The sequence below is a fragment of the Tauraco erythrolophus genome, chromosome 7, assembly GCF_009769465.1.
Source record: "Tauraco erythrolophus isolate bTauEry1 chromosome 7, bTauEry1.pri, whole genome shotgun sequence".
Classification (NCBI taxonomy): Eukaryota; Metazoa; Chordata; class Aves; order Musophagiformes; family Musophagidae; genus Tauraco; species Tauraco erythrolophus.
The window spans coordinates 47,536,853-47,556,625 of NC_141471.1; the positions used below are offsets into that span (position 1 = coordinate 47,536,853).

The 19,773-nt window shown below is 41.0% G+C and overlaps 1 protein-coding gene across 1 annotated transcript; it reads right to left on the reverse strand.

Moving 5' to 3' along the window:
• Nucleotides 1-244: 244 nt before the first annotated feature.
• Nucleotides 245-19,711, reverse strand: EAF1 (ELL associated factor 1). Its single transcript, XM_086614408.1, has 6 exons — nt 19,592-19,711; nt 16,380-16,474; nt 13,452-13,588; nt 10,709-10,875; nt 3,925-4,155; nt 245-1,901 (listed from the first exon to the last, which is right to left on the reverse strand). Exons 1-6 carry the CDS (start codon nt 19,692-19,694, stop codon nt 1,855-1,857), a joined length of 780 nt encoding a protein of 259 aa, XP_086470534.1. The 5' UTR covers nt 19,695-19,711; the 3' UTR covers nt 245-1,854.
• Between the last annotated feature and the right edge of the window lie 62 nt (nt 19,712-19,773).

The following is a 19,773-nucleotide window of genomic DNA, read 5'->3' on the forward strand; positions in this document are numbered from 1 at the left end:
ACCTCCAGTAATGGGGAAATGGCATCAGAGAAATGTCTCCCTGCTTATTCAAATCTTAAGATGGGGAAAAGTCAGAAGCAGTATTAGCATTAATTAGACTGCCAACTACCATGCAGATCTCCTGCACCAAAATATAAAATCCCAAATTGGTGCAAGCTTGGTAGAACAGAGTACTTTTAACTGTCAGAGGAGAAACGGGAAGAAAAAAAAAAAAACACAAAAGAGAAAAAAAAAGGAGAGCAACTGTGGCTTTACATCAAGTATATTTCATAATTGTCTGTTAAAATATGTACCCACATCATAAAACACTTTTACAAAAACAAGTATTTTTAAATGTATGTACAATAATGCAAAAATATGCCTAAATATGTTTCTAATGCAAAAAACCCCACATTTAATAAAATCTCGCTTCAAATGTCCCCTTGCTCTTCAACACCTTAAAAAAAAAAAAACAAACGAAAGAGCTCAGTAAACAAACAGGGGTTAAAACCCAAACTAACAGACAGACAAAAGCAGTGCAAAGCAGATACTTAAGAATGGAGAGGCATCCAATTCAGCTTCCCATTCCCTTGGATTACACCACAACTAGTGTCACTTGTCCTATGTTAGTTGAATTTTGGTTTTCAAAACTCAGTCTGGTGTTCAAGCTATAAGAGGCTGCCCATGGCACTCACTTTCCATGTGAGCAAAAAAAGTTAACGATAATCCAACCAAGTACCCTTTAAACTCCTTTAAACAGAGGTGAATTTCACCCTAGGCAAATATTTCATGTTCTGTATAATCCTGCCAAGCACAGAGATCCTGTCCAACAAACAATATGAACTGAAGTCTTCCTAGACAACTGTGGTGGGAGAGAGACTTCTGCTGTTTCACAACTGTTAACTCATCTCTTCTTTCTGCATTCTCTAGGAAACTGCAAACAGGGCTCTGGTCTTACAATTTCAGTAGTCCAATATCTTGTATTTTTGACGTTGCAATTTCACTAGTAATCGGGTTCATAAATATTTCTGAAGACTAGGTCTGAATGTCTGAATTAAGTAAGACACTTCAGCTGAAGAAGAAAATGCTGATCTGGTTCTTATTTGGATGTGTTCAGGTGACCAATGTATATCTTTGATCTTGCTAGAGTAACTATCCTCAGAGTACAGTTGGCTGTATGTGAAATACAGCTCTTGTTTGCAAAAGCAATCTGCTCCCTATAGGAAAGGTAGCAGGAATTGAAGCTCTATTTAAAAAAACTGCTTATAAGGCACTGGTGCAGCAAGGTTTGTTACCAATGTGGTTTTATAATTTCTCTTTTCCAACTGTTTAAAAGTAAGTCCGTTAAATCAACCATAAATAGCAATAAAAAGACATTATAGAAGTCCCAAACCAAAGAAATCAAGTTAGCATTGGAACTTAATTTATGACAGTCCCACTTCAGTGCACACACTACCTTCTACGTATTTTTTAAACCTCCTTATTGGCTCATGCTCACCCTATATACAAAAGTCGCCCCCCAAAGTCATGATGGGCCGAATATCTTCTACAAACAGGAAGTTTTTAGACGACATCATAAAGTTACACATTAAACTTACAGATGATAGACAGGAAAATAGGAACATATATTGGCTTACTCACTGTACATATCTATTTAAAGCTTTAAAAGAGTGAGAATATACACAAAATATACACTTAATTCACAAAGTAAAACGGCCCTCAACATCTGCTATTTTGTAGGGCTATGCATTTCTTCCATTAAAATTCCACACATGGAACTATCTCTGTGCCAGCTCCTCTTCGTAAGCAATAGGATCACTTCAAGGTAAATTAGTTCTTCATGTATATGTAACAGAAACAGCAAAAGCTCAGCCTCTAGTCATCACTGTCGCTCCCAGACTCACTCAACTGCAAGTCATTTCCTATGGAAAACAAAAACCAACAAAACACAACAAGCGGGTAGGCGTTAATTCACATTTCATGGCACTCACACCAAGGAACAGTCGCATTTACACTGGAAGATTTAAATAAGAATAACATGAGAAATGAATGTAAACCTCATCTGTCATTTCATGGAACTGCTCCTCATGCCCAAGAACATTAAGAGCTGCACGGGGCTAATACATGGTCGGGTGCAGGCCAAACCGAGCCTCCTTGGCACTCCCGGCGCTAGCAGCTGCGGAAAGCATTCCACAGCCTCCACCAGCCAAGCTCCATATATGGCTCTGGGACAAGGCACTGGGGAATTTCCTGGCTTTCTCAGCCCTTTTAAAATACATTTTTTTCGGTTTAAGGCCCTTTGGGTAGACAAGGCAAGGCCTCCACATGTCAGTAAACCAAAAGGAACGTCAAAGCCATCGCAACTCAAGGCTATGGGCTGAACTAAGCCAACACGTGCTGTGAGAGTGAAGACCCCCCTCCAAAGTGCAAAGACAGATGAGACAAAAGGCGGCCGGGATATGGATCAAACCTCCAGTCTCACAATCTGTTTCGCAAAGTACTTGTGATTTGGTGAGGTGGAGGCGAAAAAAGGGGCAAGAATCATGCTTGTGTTCTGGTAACTGAACCTAGCTCTTCCAGCATTCTCCCATGGCCGTGCTCCAAACACCCATCCCCTGCAGAGCAGCTACGCAATGGCTGTGCCCTGAATTCCTTCATCTCCTCTCCCCTTTTCTGAAACAAGAACTTCTCCCCATGTAGACGGTCAGCAGTGTCTCGAATGCTCAAGGACATATTGACTTTTGGCAAAAAATTTTAAATCCAAAGGCAAAAATCATTGCCTGAAGAAAGGAGCTACCCTACCAGTTCCCAAATTCTCCTGGAGTCAGAGGCTTCTTGACATTAAGTGATCTATGCAGTATTGTCGTTGTGGCCCAGGAGAAGCAGGGAAGAAGCAGCTCACAACTAGAAACACGGAAATGGAAAGGGCCCTACTGACTTGGTTAAACTTTGGATTTCACTTAGGCATTCATTACTGACAGGAAGACTGACTGACAGGCCTCTCCAATCTTCCTGCAGGCCTTTCAGTATTGTCTGTATTATATACTTGTCTTCTCGAAGCTGCAAACCCTACATTTATCTGTATTTAAACTCCACCAGTTCCCTATGGGTGGGTATCAAGAGATGTACACAAACTTGCCTCGGGAGGAATTAAGAACCATTTATGATAACAAAGTTCTAGTTTCTTGTAAATGGGATATTTTAACTCCACTGAGTTAGAATATACTTGATCTACAACAAGGAAAGGGCAACACAGATGTACACCATCTCCCCAGAGTCTCGAGGGATGAAAGTGTGCTTTAAAAATTTTTACACATTTTAAATAGTGGAGTGAGTCTGTAGTGATTGCAAACACCATAGCTGCAATAATTTAATCAAATACATGGCACTTTAAATTTCCCTTCAAAATGTGGTATTTGTGAAAATACAGCTGAGACCAACACAGTATACAGTAAATACTTTGACAAAGCAATGCAGCTAATAACGAAGACGCCAGAGACTGTGCATTTATGACCACAGGACAGCCTTGTGTCATTCAGTTCTTTACAGAACTTTAACTGACACACGTAACAACCCCACTATATATGTCTAATCTGTGTTTTCACATTAAAACAATTTCCGTCCTCCAGTGCACCAGATCCTCCTGCACTGATGCTTTGCTAACCACTCATTCCACCCCAAGGCCTGAATCAAGGCTCGGCGCAGTCAATGGGGACTATGGCACTGATGCCCACAGGCTCTAGACCAAACTAAAGCCATCTCCACACCTTCAGACAGGTCTTGGCCTTCTGTTCAAAAAACCTGCCCACGTTCTTCAGCCAGGGCAACAACCTGGGATTACTATTTGGCAAACTGCACTTCAGTTTGAAAGTTAGCCTAACAGGCTAAGAAAATAAGTGGTCTCAAGCAGCTTCCCACAGCGATAAGACACAAGCCTTTACTCACGGAGCGTGTTCATGAGCTGATTGCTTCCTTGTGGCCTGCTCGTGCCGTTAGCAACAGCATTCCTGTTGTTATACTGCTGGTGCGGTGGCTGGGAAGGGGAAACATGTGCTGGCTCTTCCCCCTCACTGCTGGAGCTTTCATCTTCGCTCCCAGAAGAGCTTTCTGAATCCGATGAGCTGCTTCCACTGCTGCTGCTCATCTGCTCAATAATTTCAACCTCTGCTCTCAGCTCTGAAATAAAAGGATATTCATCTGGTTGAAACCATAAACAGGGCCCCATGGAATTTTGGAAAAGAATGTGAAAATGCAATATTTTTGTCAAGTATAATTTATCACATCAAAATATCTTACATGAAAGAGAGAGACAGAAAGGAAAACCAAAAAATTCTGAAAACTTTTTTACTTTGTTGTTGTAAATGAATTTAAAGAAGCAACAGCATAGGTTAGTATAAAAAACCCTTCACTTCCACTATTGTTATTTACATACTTTACACTCCCGAAAGCACCTGCTGCTTCATTATTTTCCACAGGTTGTATGCTCTACATACAAAGTAAGTACATTTCCTGATTTGAGTTTTACAGGCCAACAGCCAGGCCATTTTTTAAAAGCATCTAGATGTGGAGAAATTGGAACTGTTAGATGTCAGTGACATTTAGGCCTTTGGAAAACACAGAGACAGGGGTGGGCATAGGCACAGGACCACAACAGAAAATGCCTTGACTTCATATAATGCACGAAACTGCTCCAGCGCAAAGTCATGCAACTCATTTTAAACAAACTTCAGAAGGAGACGGATGAAATCAGATAACTTTGCAGTGGGGCAGGTGAGAATAGATGAGAATATTCACATGTGGGGAGTGGTAATAATACCTTAACCTGCTATAGAGCTTAAAAGTAGCCAGGAAAAAACAGAGACTACTCTGAAACTGGGAAGTTATTCAAGTCAGACACACCCCCACTTCAGGGTTTCCAGTGCAAAGAAACACTGGAACACTATGACAGCACCACGACAGCTGCATCAGCAACAGCTAGAGTTGGCTGAACAACTGGTTACTAAACAGCTATTAAGGGAAGTCACCCCAAATCATACCGTATTGATACATTTGTCATAACTGGCCTAAACACTATTAGAAGACTATTCTTTTGTATCCACCCACAAAGTCGAGTATCTAATGACTCAGTTCACCTAGGCAGATTTCCATGAAAGAACAATATTCACACACACGTTAAGTACAGGATGTGAAACTCTCAAAATTTAGGCTTTTGTTATGCTAGCAGTTCTATACCCACAGGGCTAGAAATCAGTGCTTGTCCTGGAGAAGTCACAGGCTACAGGGACAAGAATGAAAGAATCGAGAGATGAGGTATTATTATCTCTGCCTGACAAATAGAGAACAGATGCCAGGACTAATTCACCTTAAGTCAGATGTCTGTCAGAATGAGATGAACCCCAGGTCTTCAGCTGGGGACATCCTTCTTGTGTGTGGCATAGCCAGATCACGTAAAATGAGTCCTTCCTTTATGTAAAAATGGTACAGTTTTAATGCTTCCTATCTTCAGTCCCTGCAGGAGTAAATCTGAGCAACTGGAACTCTTCCCATCTTCCTTGGTCTGCTTAACACTACAGAGCAACAGCTAAGTTTTCAGCCTCCACAGTGTTTGCTGGAGAGAGTTCCTCTAGCTCAACATGTATTGGTTTTAGAAAAGGGTTTTTTTTACCGGTTTTAATACTGCTATTTTTCGATTTCCCAGTTCAGCGCTCAATTTCAAATGCTATAGTTCAATCGACTCAGAGGCAAGGAAGGTGTATTGAAAGAGAACAACTATATGCCTAAATCCAATTGGATATTTAAGGATCGTGGGGTTCCTCCAACTTATTTCCTAAATCTAGATCCCTGGCTAGACCACCTGTGTTCTCTGTACTTTATTTGTATGCCAGGTAAAACTTACTCTTTCATCTTGAAGACAGAGCATAAGAGACCATTGGAAGAGTACTTTGTACTGTAATGTCTTTCTCCCTTATTCCCTCTAAACATAGTCTTGCAGGTTTTAAAAATCCATTTCCTGTCTGGAGTCTGATACACAGACAAATGACCACTTGTAAGTCATTGTAAGCCTGCCCATACCGAGGCTTTCAAATGCTATTCTCAGTGTTCAAGGCTAAGAAATTCATAGGGGCAAGCTAAAGGAAAGAGAAACAGAAATAAGTTTCTTTCCCTTTAAAATGCCCGGATTTATTGTTTTTTTTTTTTCCTAGCTTAATGGTGTAAAATCTACACATACCTCTAGTGACAATTAGAGTTGTTAGTTGTAAGTTATAGTGACAATAATAATAATATATTGTTAGAATATCCTGGATTGTAGCAAGCACAATCACTTACAGACCACAGTCCACAGTGCAAAAAGATTCAATGAACAAGTCTAACAAAGGACAAGTGTCTGAGAATTACACACATAGGCTTACAGAGCTCGAGAGTCTACGGCTGAAATGGAGGAGTGCTGGCACACAGGCTGACCAGAACACAGCAGACCAGAAAGCAGCACACAAAACAGCGTGAAGGTGGTGAAGCGATCTAACAGACATTGGTGGTGAAAGGAAAAAGAACTAGGAAAAAAAAAAACTAACCAAGAAGTTTGAACTCAATACACTAGGTGAGGAGAAAACGGAAGTGATGCAGTGTGATGAATGGGAATGGAAGATTAGCCTGGCTAATTTTAAACAGAATTAGAGATTAATGTCAGATTGAAAAGTGAGGGTCTTCTGCTGGGGAAGCAGAAAACTAAGAGCCCTTTAACAAGTTGTTTTGGTTATGCGTAGGGAAAGGGAGAATGCCTTGGAAGAAGTGTTAAGGCCCACTATGCTGAGTACAGACAGAGAAAGCAAAACAGCACCAATATCACAGGCTTCAAGGACTGGGAAGTTAAAGGTGTTATCAGTGACAGTGGTCACTGGTGGAAACTTGGTCTGAGCCCATCTTCTAGTCAACTTTTGCCTCACAGGCTGTCAGCTTCCCCTCAGATCTCTCATCTCTTAATTCCTTGTGCCCAGAATTCTAAACATCTCGTCTGTGGAGACGAGAAAAAAGTAACTGTTTTCACTAATGTTATGGTGGCTGCTGCATCGCTAAGTCTGTCAGGTAGAACTCCAGCAGGTCCACCAAGGAAGTCTGTTCAAAACCCTCTTCCTGTGACACCCTGTCACAGATGACGGCTAAGCCAATGACGACACCAAAGCCTTGTAGGAAAAACATATCTGCTTTAAAACCGCTTGATTTTGTATTTTCCTATTTGCCTGTTACGCTTAGTACAGTTACAGGTACTGAAGCCTTGGCTAAATGTTTCCTTGCGGTGCTTCCAATTAAAATAGTTGTGTGTATACGTGTACATATGCGCTAAGCCGAACGAGGAAAGAGTCAGACCTTTCAAACGCCTCATGTTGATGCGCCTTTAAGGTTTCAAACACGACAAGAGTCAGGATGTGCAGCAGTATACTTTTAAGAAAAACAGCACAGTTTTGAACGCTTGCCTTAATTGAGTCTACATTGTCTGAAAAGGCTTGGCATAGCTAGGGGAACCTTATCTTTTGCACATTTCATGTTACAACTGTAGGCTTGCTTTCAAGAAAACAAAACAGCTTACCGTTTTATACTGGCAGTCAACACAGTTCTCAGAGTGAAAAAAATTCAAGGTCAGAAATCATTATACAAACAGAACAGCCTTTCTCAACAGGGCTGTCTTCTGTATATATTCAGTATTAAATGCCCTAATTTCTTTCCATAATCATATCTAAGGGTTCCTACTTCTCCTCTGAATTCCAATAGGCTATGCAGAATTTTTAACTGAAGCCCTAACCTTGGGCTGAGAGGATACCAAGGACTTATGGAAATAAAGTAATTCAGCTTTAGGGAGGATAAGGTTGTATGGCCATAGCACAATGCTCACTGTTAATAATGGTATGCAAGGTGGAGAGAAATCAACTTCATACTGGCACTTTGAGTATGCGGAGATTGCAGCTAGAAGAGGCAGTATTTTACACTGAAGTGCAAAAAATTTGATTGAGATGTTCTTGAGAGACAAACACAGTGCTATGGCACAATCCTTACAGACTACAGCTGCATTTTAGGTAAACAAGATCTGCTCAGATCTTTAAGCACTGAATTTACAGTCTCCAAACCAGAAATATGTTTCTGCGGTTTTTGTCCAAGTACAGCATGCTGTAATTATGTCAATGTTATTAAAAACATTTCTGTTGTGGTCAAATATGTCTGATAAACGTCTATTAGTTCATGCACATAAATGGCTGTATTGTGGTATATGTGTGCAAATGTTCACTGCTTAATGAAATGTTATCCGATATAGTGAAGTACTCAAAAGAACAAGCTCTTACTCTCTCTTTTACTCCCTTCAGGCAGGAGGAAAATATAAAAGCTTGCAGGGGAAGAGATTCCTCTAGTGCAGGGCTCTAGACACAGCCCTTCAAAGGCCTCTCTGCATGAAGGAAAGGACTGGTTCAACTCCCACATGCTCTGACTCTGTCCTCAGGCACTGTTGTTCAGACGGCTGTGTAACGGGACAGAGAACTGACCTGCCTGAAAGCTTCCCATCTCATATGTAAGGGAAGCTATGGGAATGCACAGCTGAGCGTACCAGGGGAAAGCAGAAACCTGTATGGATGTTACCTTGAAACTACTGTTAACATCATGAGGGCTGTGTGTCTTACCACACCCTTAAGTAGGCCATACTGGGAGCAAGAGAGTGTCATAGCACCAGAGATGCTTTCAACCACCTCCTCTGGGATTCTAAGTTCTGTGCTTTGTTCATGAAAGAAAAAATACAGAATTTCAGCTTTATGTTTATCTTTCCTTTGTATAAAGGGGGTACTTCACCCAAAAGGAAAGCTACTGCTTGAATGGAAAGAACACAGCCTCTTCAGAACTTACAAGTCTTTGTTCATAAAAAGACATGTGAAGGGAAGACAACAGGACTGAAGACTTACAGCTTTTACAGTTAAGTTTTATTAATTATTTTCATTGTAGGATGGTGCCATTTTAGTTCTACCTTTCCCAAATAGGTTCTTACGATATAAATGGTTTAGTAATGTTGAAGCTCTAGATAACCAATGCTGGAAAAAAGTAATAAAGTGTATATACTACAAGCAAAACACCGCCTGCCCAGGTATTTGCACTCTCTTTTTAGGTCTTGAACGACGCTCTCTATAAAATGTCAACTTGAAGTCCTATTTTTAGTACAAGTCAGGTGTTCTTTTGCTCGCTTTTGGAAACAAAACTCTACAGGTTATTTACTTCAAGGTACTTTCCAACAAAAAATGATTGGGTGGCAAAAAAATTACTGAGTTCTAAACAACGTGACTTGTATTATAGGTGACTAGAAAATGGTCTTTGTAGATTAAATGCCACATTAGGCAAAGGTAATTATTTTACTATGACATGATCTTTACGAATTGCTGTCTGTATATAAGAGTCTCCCAATGGTAAAGTAACTTATTACATACCACAAGAAAAGACATTTAAAATTCACAACTGATTAAATTTTTAAATTAATGTATCACCTGTTATGTTTCTCCTTACCTATCACACAGAAAATAAAAATGGCAATGCAGCTAAGGGAACTGTAGCTAACAGACTCTCAGACGTTGATTCTGTCTGCTGACCAGCATCCAGGTACTGAAAATACTACTGCTGGGAAAGAGTGAGACCAGTCAGCACCTATGCAAACACACAGATAGCTTAGCAGCAAAAATGTCACCTAATAATTACCATGAATTGAAAAAATACCCTGCTAAGTAATTAACATAGTCTGGGCAATTAAAATAGGCTAAGTCTAGAGGCAAAAATAGCTATATGGGACACAGAAAAAAGAGAAAGAAAAAAAGAGACCCAGAAAAAAAGTTACTAGGCAGGAAGAACAATCTTAAAGTAAAATTATGTCTGGTGCCAGACAAGAAACACAAGAGAACCAAATAAAAATTTAAAGTCTTCCTCATTCTGACTGTGTTATCCACAGCAAAACCAGGTATCATATCAGTATGAAAGGAAGAATATGGGCAAAAAAGTGTGTCCTGTCCACAGCAAAACACCGAGCCAAAGTGTTGCTTGAGCAGGAGACCGAGTTGAGCCAGTTATCCCTTCAAGGTACTTTAATTAAAGTACAGCAACTATATGGCAGATGTGATCGGAGCAGCAGAGGAGTGGTTGTGGTAAAGGGGAAGCTGCAGGGTTGTTCACTCTCTCGTGCCTCCCCTAATAGCACCGCTTGGCATGGCACAAACTCCACATCTTGTGATGGGGACACAGCCACCCAGCCCTTCCACTCCACTGGCAAATGATTCCAACCTTACTCAGTGCAGGAATAACTTTTGTCCAAGTTACTTGACTGCATAACTAATCTTGGACCATTAGCTTTTGTTGTTGCTGTTGTCATTGCCTAAGACACCCATTCAGCTTGTCTAGCACTCAGCTGCAGGTTTCTGAATTGATGCTTATTTTGTCTTCTTTTCAGAACAGAGAAACAGTTTGGAAGAGAAAATTATCCAAAAAGAGGAAGTTCTCTCGTGCCAGAGAAATATCTATGCTAGCAGAAAAGAATAAATAATTCACTAAGACGCCTTAAAAGGAGACATAAAGATGACAAACCAGCTGTCAAGTATAATCTTTTAATCCCTGAACACTCTAACATGTTTTCGTAAATTGCACAGTCAGTTTCCATTATAAAGAAGAAAGGCAAAACCAACCAAAACTCAGGAAACTACAAACCCTTCTTTACCTCTCTTAATGTCATCCAGCTGAGGCTCAGGAGAAGGATTATCTTTCAAAGGAGAAGTTTTAGGTCCAACTGCTGGCTTGGTTGGGGCTCTGAACTGTGAAGGAGGCTGAGACGCTCGGGCAGACTGTTGTTCTATTCGGGCTTGGATCTTACTGCTGCCCTCTGCTCTGAAAAAAACAACCAGAGACATTCAGCAGTACTGTGCAACTTGTGTTCTGCTTTTTCAATATCACCTGTGACTTTCTTTTGTACAGATCTCTACTTTGTTTTATAAACAGTGAATTACAGCTTTCTATACACAACATTTGCTTTCAATAGCAAATATGCATATACAACTACAATGCAACACCCTTACAAAATGTATTTTCAAACCCAGATGTGGTTCAGTGGTGCCAAATTCTCTACTTGAAGAACAATGAAGGCTTTAATTTAGCAATTACTATTTGTATTTTTAAAAAAGAATAAGCAATCATAGTAATTTAAAGTAACTACATGATAAAATAAATCCATTCGTAACAAAATCCTGCTTAAAACAATAACAGCAAAAGAAACAATTTTCTCACTTGCAATTAAATAATCTCAAACTGAACTCTCTTAGAGGTCAACCTGACTAGAGCAATCTTTCTTACTGCTAAATACAGCATGCAAGCACTTAATTCCCGTTTCTCATTCATTTGCTATTATCCCTTAAATATAGTTTAAGCTGTTTCCTTAGTGGGAAATAGTCTCTGGAATAATACTATGCCTCGCTGTTGAATTCAAATCAGGTGTTTCTTCCTTTTACTGAATCAATGATGTAATTCAGATTGTAGGACAGTCAGTAACCTTGACAGAAAAGAACCCTAAAACAAAATAGATATTCAGGTCCCTCTATGGTACACCATAATTAGGTTAATGTCTGTGGTGTATTTATCACATAGCATCAAAGTCTCTGGAGGTATGGCTTTATGTAGCGTATCACAGAAGCAGTTTATGTGGATATTAGAGCCCAGTTTCTGTTCTAGGAGGGTCCCAGCTCAGCAACATGACACTTTGTGCCTGTAAGCTAATCCCACTGAGAAACAAGTTAAACTAGTCCGCGTGGAACTTCCTGGGACTTCACCTAAACTGATTCTGGTATCTGAGCTAGTACATTTAGCACCTACTCAGGTATCTCTGTGCCCCATCGAATTGTAGATGCAACCTCAAAATTAAGCACAGAATCATCTCTTCATTCATCACTGAAATGCAACTATTAGATACTACATTAATACAGTTTACACAGTAATTTACAACAGACGTGAGGATTGGGAATATGCTCACTGTATCAAGTGAAAGGTAAAAGCAAAAGATTGTTTCCCGTATTAATTATGCTCTTGAGACTACAGAAGATTTTATGTAGAATAAGTGCAATTACTCCCCCAGGAACATAATCAGGATGTTAACACTAAAAACTCTGCTCCCACAGAGTGTCAACAGGTCGTTAAAGATCAAAGTAGCCATGAAAAAAAATGACACTTCTCATCTATTACACCGAATGACTTTGCAAAGCACTATTCCTCAAAACAAGGATCCCCAATTTTTCACTACCCTGCCTCTGCTTGAGGAAAGCTGAAATATTTTTCACCTCACCAGAGCCAAAACTCAGTGGATCCAAACACTTCATTGAACTCAAGCCCTCCTGCACTTCTTTGCTCCTCTCTGACTTGAGCTTCACCTGGACAAACTCCAGCAGAATTTAAATGGGGAATTCAAATCTCATCTATGATGTACTCATATCCACTGGGCATCCAAGTGCCACATGGATGAGCTTTCACATCACTGACTCAGAGGAGTGTTACAATCCTTTCACTCTGAACTTAAGGTGTTCTTGGTAAACTTCCAGCCAACTGCTGATGAGCTGCAACCCACACTTCTAGTAGTTTTATCAGCTAAAAGTTCTATGCTGCAACAGTGGTTTTTCTTTTTTTTTTTTTTTTTTTGTAATGTAAAACTTGTAAAATTACTTAAGATTTCTTCCTCACGAGACATCTGAATAACTGCTTTCTCTTTAGATCTCAACAACCTGTGATCCAGTGATGCTGAAAGAACATGATCCAGAGACTTCAGGTACTTGCAGAGCAGCAAGACTACTAAAAATGTTCGAACTGCACACTTTGTAGTATTTGTGCAGTGAAGTGAGAACATTGGGTCAGAGAGGATTTCTGGCCTCAGCAATTGTAGGCAAAACCTCACAACCATTATTTCTACAGTTTTCTCCAGCCAACTCCTCAGCTGGAGGCTTTGAACTTGTGTTCTGCTTTATGTATCACCAACCCAATACAGGGATGAGTGCTTCTTGTTCCTTAAGAGCATATTATTAAAGCATCGTGACTCCCACAGGAAGCTGTAGGGAACAAACCTAGAAAGTTCAACAGTCCTTTAGACAGTCTAATATTTCCATGTTTTTTTTTCAGCTAACTAGAGATTCCTGAAACACATCCCATCTTCAGCCAGCTTCCAAACCTTCAAATCATCAGCGGCATTTCACTGCAAACGATAATTATGTCCTTTCAGCAGTGGAGAACTTACAGATTCCTTACTCTTGGATTCACGCTCCTATTTGCATTTTTAGGCAAGCTAATTTGCCATGCAAAGCCCCTAAGGCTTAGTAACTAAACATTACTACAAAATAAAAGAAAACTGAGTTCTGGTTCAAAAGACAGTCTGAAGAAGAAATTTCAGCAAGAATTAATCATATCAACAGCCCTGTCCCCAGCTTTACCTTGTTTTCTTGACTTGAATGCTGCTGCTAAGTTTTTCCAGCACATATTCCCCAGTGTCATGATTGATAATAAGCACACAGTCCTTCTGATATGGCCTTTTATTTCCTTTAAACACAGTCATTGGTGGAGTTGAACCCTGGTACCAAAGAAAGAGCACACATTGTTTGGTTATATTCCCCTACCCAAAAGTTTGTAAGTACTAAGAGAAATGAATATATGTATTGTTCTGACCAAGAGGATAAGCAGTTAACATTTAGTTCCTACAGAAAATGCTCACTCATGAAAAGGGAAAAATGTGGTTATACACAGTAGATCCTCATAGCAATATTATGCCTTTCATCATCTTAAGTGACTCTGCAGTGACAAAACATCTTCTCCATGGTTGCTATTATTTACAGTTCTCATTTCCAAAATGGTAACATAACTGAATTTGCATAGCTGGCTCTGACAAGTGTCAGAAATCTTCTTGACATTTCTACTCTGGAAATCTCAGGTTTGGATAAGAAATAAAGTTCTAATTATTTGTGTAGCAGAACTGTTGCCTAAAGAAATACACGGTCAATTGAAAAATAATTTAAATTGCTTTGTGTTTTACCTATCTGGAAAAAAAAGGCAATATTTTCATAATGGATTATGAGCAACTGTCACAAGCTATGTAGGAACAGCTGCCTTCTTCCAAGTCAGATTAGCATGTAGATGCCATGTAATTATACTGAAATGCCTTCTCAAAAGCAAACAGGCTATTTTGACGCCTTCCAGAGAGTCCCCAAGTCCACACAATGCTCCATAGAGCCACAAAAGTCTAATGACTTAGACTGAGAGGCAATAAAGACAAACTCATGTGGTGGTGCACACTGACTAACCGATACTTCTGAGAGCATGCTAGCTGTACTGCATGCATGTGCAGGCTGGCTCATACACCTGGGTTTGGGGTTACAAGAGGCAGAATCAGTTATGGTCTATCTGCATATAGCAGCATGGACACACACCTGGCCGTATCAAAAAAGGGCATGTTACTCAAAGGGGATATATGGCTCAGCTACGAAACCTCAGACTTCTCTAATGTATAGCTACTGTACAAAAGAAATTTACTCATGTGCAGCTTTGCACAAGCTGTAGGAAAGCAACCAAAATGAGGAAAAAAAGGAAGAAACGCGCTCTTCTACATTTTGTTCGGAGCAGCAAAAATGAACAACCGTATTTTAACTACTCAGAATGCAATTCTTATTCTCCATATTGCTAATAAATAGAATATGTTTGAATTTAAAATGGCTTTGGAACAGTAAGGGTGAAAAATCTGAATTCCCAACAAAGATACAGTATGAGATACAGAAAGGATTCAGAAAATATGTCTCAAGAAAGTCCAGTCTTCAAAAGTATGTTACATTTTTATCATCCATACATTTAAGAGATGAAAGCAACATTTTAGAGAATAAAAAGCAAGCTGAAAGTCAAATCTTGCTCTCTGTTGACAACTAAGTCAGGAAATGCGCAAAGCACAAATTTAATGAAAATTTATCAAAGTTTGTTGGGTACTATTCTGCTACCCAGAAGCCTCCTAACTCAGGAAACATTGATTTTGGCTAAAAAAATAAACAGCAATGGAGGCCCCACTTAAGCAAATTAAGAGTGTCACCCTTCTACTTAGATTTAGGTTTTAATGTTAGTGCCTAAATAACAGTGGCTTACAGATTCTTCTGATTACAGGATACAAAAAGGTGGGAGGTGAAACACGTGACATTTAATTTGTTTTCATGTGTGAGGGTTTTTTTAACAAACAGAAATTCTTCACTTACCCAAGCAAAACTGTTTATCAAATATTAAAGCCACTAAATCCACAAGCAGAAATAGTACTTCGATTTATCCAAACAGCAAGGGACAGCAAAATATCTCCACTGCACAAATCACCACAGCTATCCTCAGGGACCAGGCAATTTCAAAAAACAACTTAGAATCTGAATCCTATTCAGTTGTTGGGCAACTGAGAACCAAAGCAGGATCCAAGGGATTCAGTAAATCTTGTCAGGATGAAACAATCTCAAAACTTCTCACTCTTTCCCAGTATGCTCAGTGTTTTCCAGCTCTCTGCTGGAAAAAAACCCACCAGTTGAAAACACCAACATGCTAGAATAAACAATACCGGAAGGATCTGACACACGGCTTCCAAACTGACTGGTGGCCCCCTGCAACCACCAAACCCATCAATGTCCATGAATTCTGGTTTATTGGCTTGACACATAGCATGAGCTTCAGCTAATAAACAAATTCCGTTCCAGCACGCAAGCGCTTTCTTTTGTTTTGGTGAGGAAACCACTGAACCTTCAATTACAAACCAGCTGCACCTATAAACAGTTTCATCACTTGTTTTATTGCTGTTTGACCGTCACCCTCACACAGTAGATCTTTATGACATAATTTGAGGAGGAAGTGGATGGGAAACCACTTCATTGCCACTCATCAGAACCCCCTGCCACCTCGCTCCCTCTGATAAAGCTAAAGGCAGGGAACTCTCTATGTTATCTGTTTTAGGACTGGGAAAAATATGCATACAGGCCTATTTGTGACTTCTGAAGACCAAATCTTGACTACAGCCCATATTATTCTGCTTTTCTTTAAGCCATAGCACTAAAAATGGATGGAAATCAGGCATAGAGCTTCAGCTAACAGTAAAAGTCATCTTGTTATTCAAGGAATAGTAGGAAGGAAGGAATCAAAAGTAAAGAACAGACTGGAATCTTACAAATATAACCCTTTACAAAGACGTAATTGTTACCTTTCCTAAGGTAACACACTACAAGTCTGGCTGCTCATATATTGAACCCACTTGTATTAACAAAGATGAAAGTGAAAATAGCATTTACATTAGACTGTAACTACATTGCAAATTTTTTGGAGAGTAAACAAGGACACACACATAACAAACTTACTGGAATATGTGGTAAAGTGATTGTTACGTCATCTCCTTTCCCAACCTGGAGGTCCCCCTCACACGATGTATCAATCGATGCTGGCTTAAAATCATCTGAAGAGGAAAACAATTGCGGTTACGTTTCTTAGAGTCTTCCGAAGTGTCATCTTGCCCTGCAAAGAGTCCCTGCATATTTACTGTGATTATAGGGAATGTTAAAATAAGCACTAGTGTTTACAGCAGGGGTGGAGTAACGCACCAGTACAATGTGTGTATGCTCAGTGCCCAGCCGTACGACAGTATCAGATTCTAAACTTCCTTTTTAAAAATGGAAACAAGGTTCTAGACCTTGTGTTTGAAGACCAAAAGCAAACTCTCTAAGCCTCAGACTTTAAGTGACACTTAATTTTGCAGGCAAGTGTAAAACTGTACCATGCATCTCAGAACTTCCAGACGAAGGGCTCTGTGTGGCTCCCGCCAATTCTAAACCTGAGGACTCTCTCTGTGACAAAGGCTAATTTAGTGACACCAACTCATTTAGCCTTACTGGTATTTCTGGCTATTTAACAGCCATCTTGCCTCCACAATGCCTCCTCAAGGGTAGAGACCTCAGATCTCACCTATGAGGACAAAAGAGGTGCCCATCTTACTTCAGTAGGCTCCACGCTAGTCCAAAGCCACTGTAGATGGAAAGCATGACTAAGGTGAGACGCTGTAGTAGCTTTAAACTAACACTAGTTTTAAGTATTTTTGCTGCATTGTATAGAATGCTTTGTCCCCAAAGAAGGCACTTCTGTTTACCGTATTTATTCGAACCAAGAACATTTTAAAGTATTTTCCCCTCATTCATCTGTCGTGCTGATGAGCCACAAAACCCAGCAAAAACTATCAGAACCTGTAATATTTTGACAGAAGTTTCAGATAAAGTGAAATAAGACCAGATACCTATCAGTCGTTTTGTTTTGTTTGTTTTTAAAAGAAGCCTCTATTCAATTCTAGCATCTCTGGATATGAACAGATACACTTGCATTCATGATCAAGGCTTTGAGTTACTGCATTAGTTAAGAAATTAATATCTCAGAACAGATTTAAAAAACAATTCCACTATGAAAAGTATATTTGCAGAAAAAAAACCAAAACCCCAGCTTGTAATAAATTCTCATTAAGATGATGTTAATATCTAATTGAGTCTTACTTTGACAGCACAACAAGCAGAATCAGGCACACTTGACTTAATCCTCATGCCCTAACTGCCAGACCAAATCATACCCTTCATTTTCATCTGAGCAATCTATTTCTAGCTATTGTTTCCCACCTACTTTATGTGCAAGCTTGCTAAATAGAACAAACCAGCTACACAAGAGCTGGCATCTTTGCCAAAAAAGGATCAAGAGTTTTAACAGCGCAGTCACTAAATTAAAAGGAATATCACCATCATATTTCTTTCTTAGGTATCAGCAAAATATAGTTACTCTAAACAAACACTCAACAAATTGTTTTCATTCAGTTAGCTTACTACGTGTACGTGCTTGGCTAATCTTGCTGTAGATCAAGTGCACATATGTCCCTCCAAATGTACCCACACTTCTTTTCCAAAAGCCAAATGTTTTTAAGATGTGTTTTCCAGGGATAATCCAGTTTTTCAGTACAGAATTTCATAAACATTACAGAAAGGAATGAAGTATTTTAAGAAGGCCAAAACAAATGTAGCCTACAAAATCCTCTTATTGTAGTTTGTGTGAAGAGGATTACAGGAACAATATAATGCTTGGATCCCAGATAAATCATCCCAGATCAACAGTCAGAAAAAAAAAAATCTAAGCAGGAAATAAAGAGATCTCACTTGAAAGTAATGGATGGAAAACATAGCACACAGGAAGCTCTTTTGAAATAAAACTGCATTCTTTCAGTTGTAGTCTGAAGAGCTTTGTCTTGGCAATCCCTTAAGAAACTGATGATTGAAGCACTTTCAATTCTAGAAACCTAGTGTATTTCTATCTGGGTATGGCTTGGGTTTAATTCATACACTATCAGACAACAATCTCATTCATTTGATAGTTGGGCTATTTTAATATTTTGATTTATAAGTGGAGATTTTCTAGTATGTTAGTGCTGGATAAAAATGTTCAGTGTTATGCATAAACAGTTAAACGTACCAAACATATGGTATGGTATTTTTTTAGCATGGTGGAATTATCTAAAACCAGAGAGGTGAAACACGCTAAATTTAAGTGTTAATCCACTAGACAGAGTTTACTATTGAGCAAAATAGCTTTGCCTCAATCACTGACCATCTGCTTGAGTAACAAGCTCAGTCTAGAAAGCTGTTCCTCCTTCAAGTCGCACTTGGGCGACGAATATCACCAAAATTACTTACTCGTAGTGTACGAACACGGGCCATGAGACTGGGCCTAAGATGGTGCATCATAAACCCCAAAATCCTACTGTTAGCCACGTAAATTCCCCACCTTAACACAAAGCTACTGAAACATAACATTAGTATTACTTTCATTTAGTGTTGGTGATTTACTACTCATAAAACGAAACGGCGAGCCACCCCGCCACGGAGGGGCTTGCTTTACGCTCCCCAGCGATTCATGCGCGTTTCGTTGGAAACTTCATAAGCCGCCCGTCCGCCCCGGCCTGCCCGGCTCTGACCTCCGCCCTGCCAGCGCTCTCCGCCAACACCCGCTTCCCTCTCCTCTCCCCAGGCTGCCCGCCGGGTGGCACGTCTGTGGGGAAAGGACCCGAAAGGGTCGCAGGGAGGGAAGACGGGCGCTGAAGGAGAGGGAAAGGGGGGAGATGGGCGCTGAGCGGGGCGGGAGGGAAAGCGGGGAGACGGGCGGGAAAGAGGGGCGGGAGGGAACGGAGGGTGACGAAGCGCCGGGGTGGCGGCGCGGAGCAGCGGCGGCCGGGGCGAGAGGAAGGCTTCGCCGCGGCGGGCCGCAGACCCCCGCGCGCCGGCGGGGAGGAGACGGCCCTTAACGCGGCAGAAGCCGCGGCGCGACCCCGCGAGGAAGCCTCGGTGAGGATGGCGGGGCGCCGGGAAGGCACTGCCCCCCGCCGCAGGGCCGCCCGGCGGGAAGGGGTCCGAGGAAAGGGAGGAGTGGTGGGTGCGGCAGAAGGAGACGCGCCGCCGCGACGGGGACACGGGACGCAGGGAGCGGGAGAGGAGGGAGGAAAGGGCGGCCGCGGCGGGGCTCGCCGGGAGGGAGCGGGGGTGGCGCTCACAGCGGATGGTGTGGAAGGAGGCCTTGGGCCGCCGCTCGAAGCTCTCGCCCAGCTGCAGCGGGTGCTCCTCCTTGTCCAGCAGAGAGTTCGCTGAGCCGTTCATGGCCCCGATCCGGTCCCGTCCCGTTCCCTCCCCTCCCGCCCCGGCCAGTCCCTTCCTCTCCTCCGTGCGCTGCCGCCCG

Coding starts and splice junctions, on each gene's coding strand:
- EAF1 (XM_086614408.1), bottom strand. CDS start 19,694: ATGAACGGCTCAGCGAACTCTCTGCTGGACAAGGAGGAGCACCCGCTG. Junction 10,876..13,451: donor ATTCAAGTCAAGAAAACAAG/GTAAAGCTGGGG, acceptor TGTTTTTTTCAG/AGCAGAGGGCAGCAGTAAGA. Junction 4,156..10,708: donor GCTGGATGACATTAAGAGAG/GTAAAGAAGGGT, acceptor CTTTTATTTCAG/AGCTGAGAGCAGAGGTTGAA.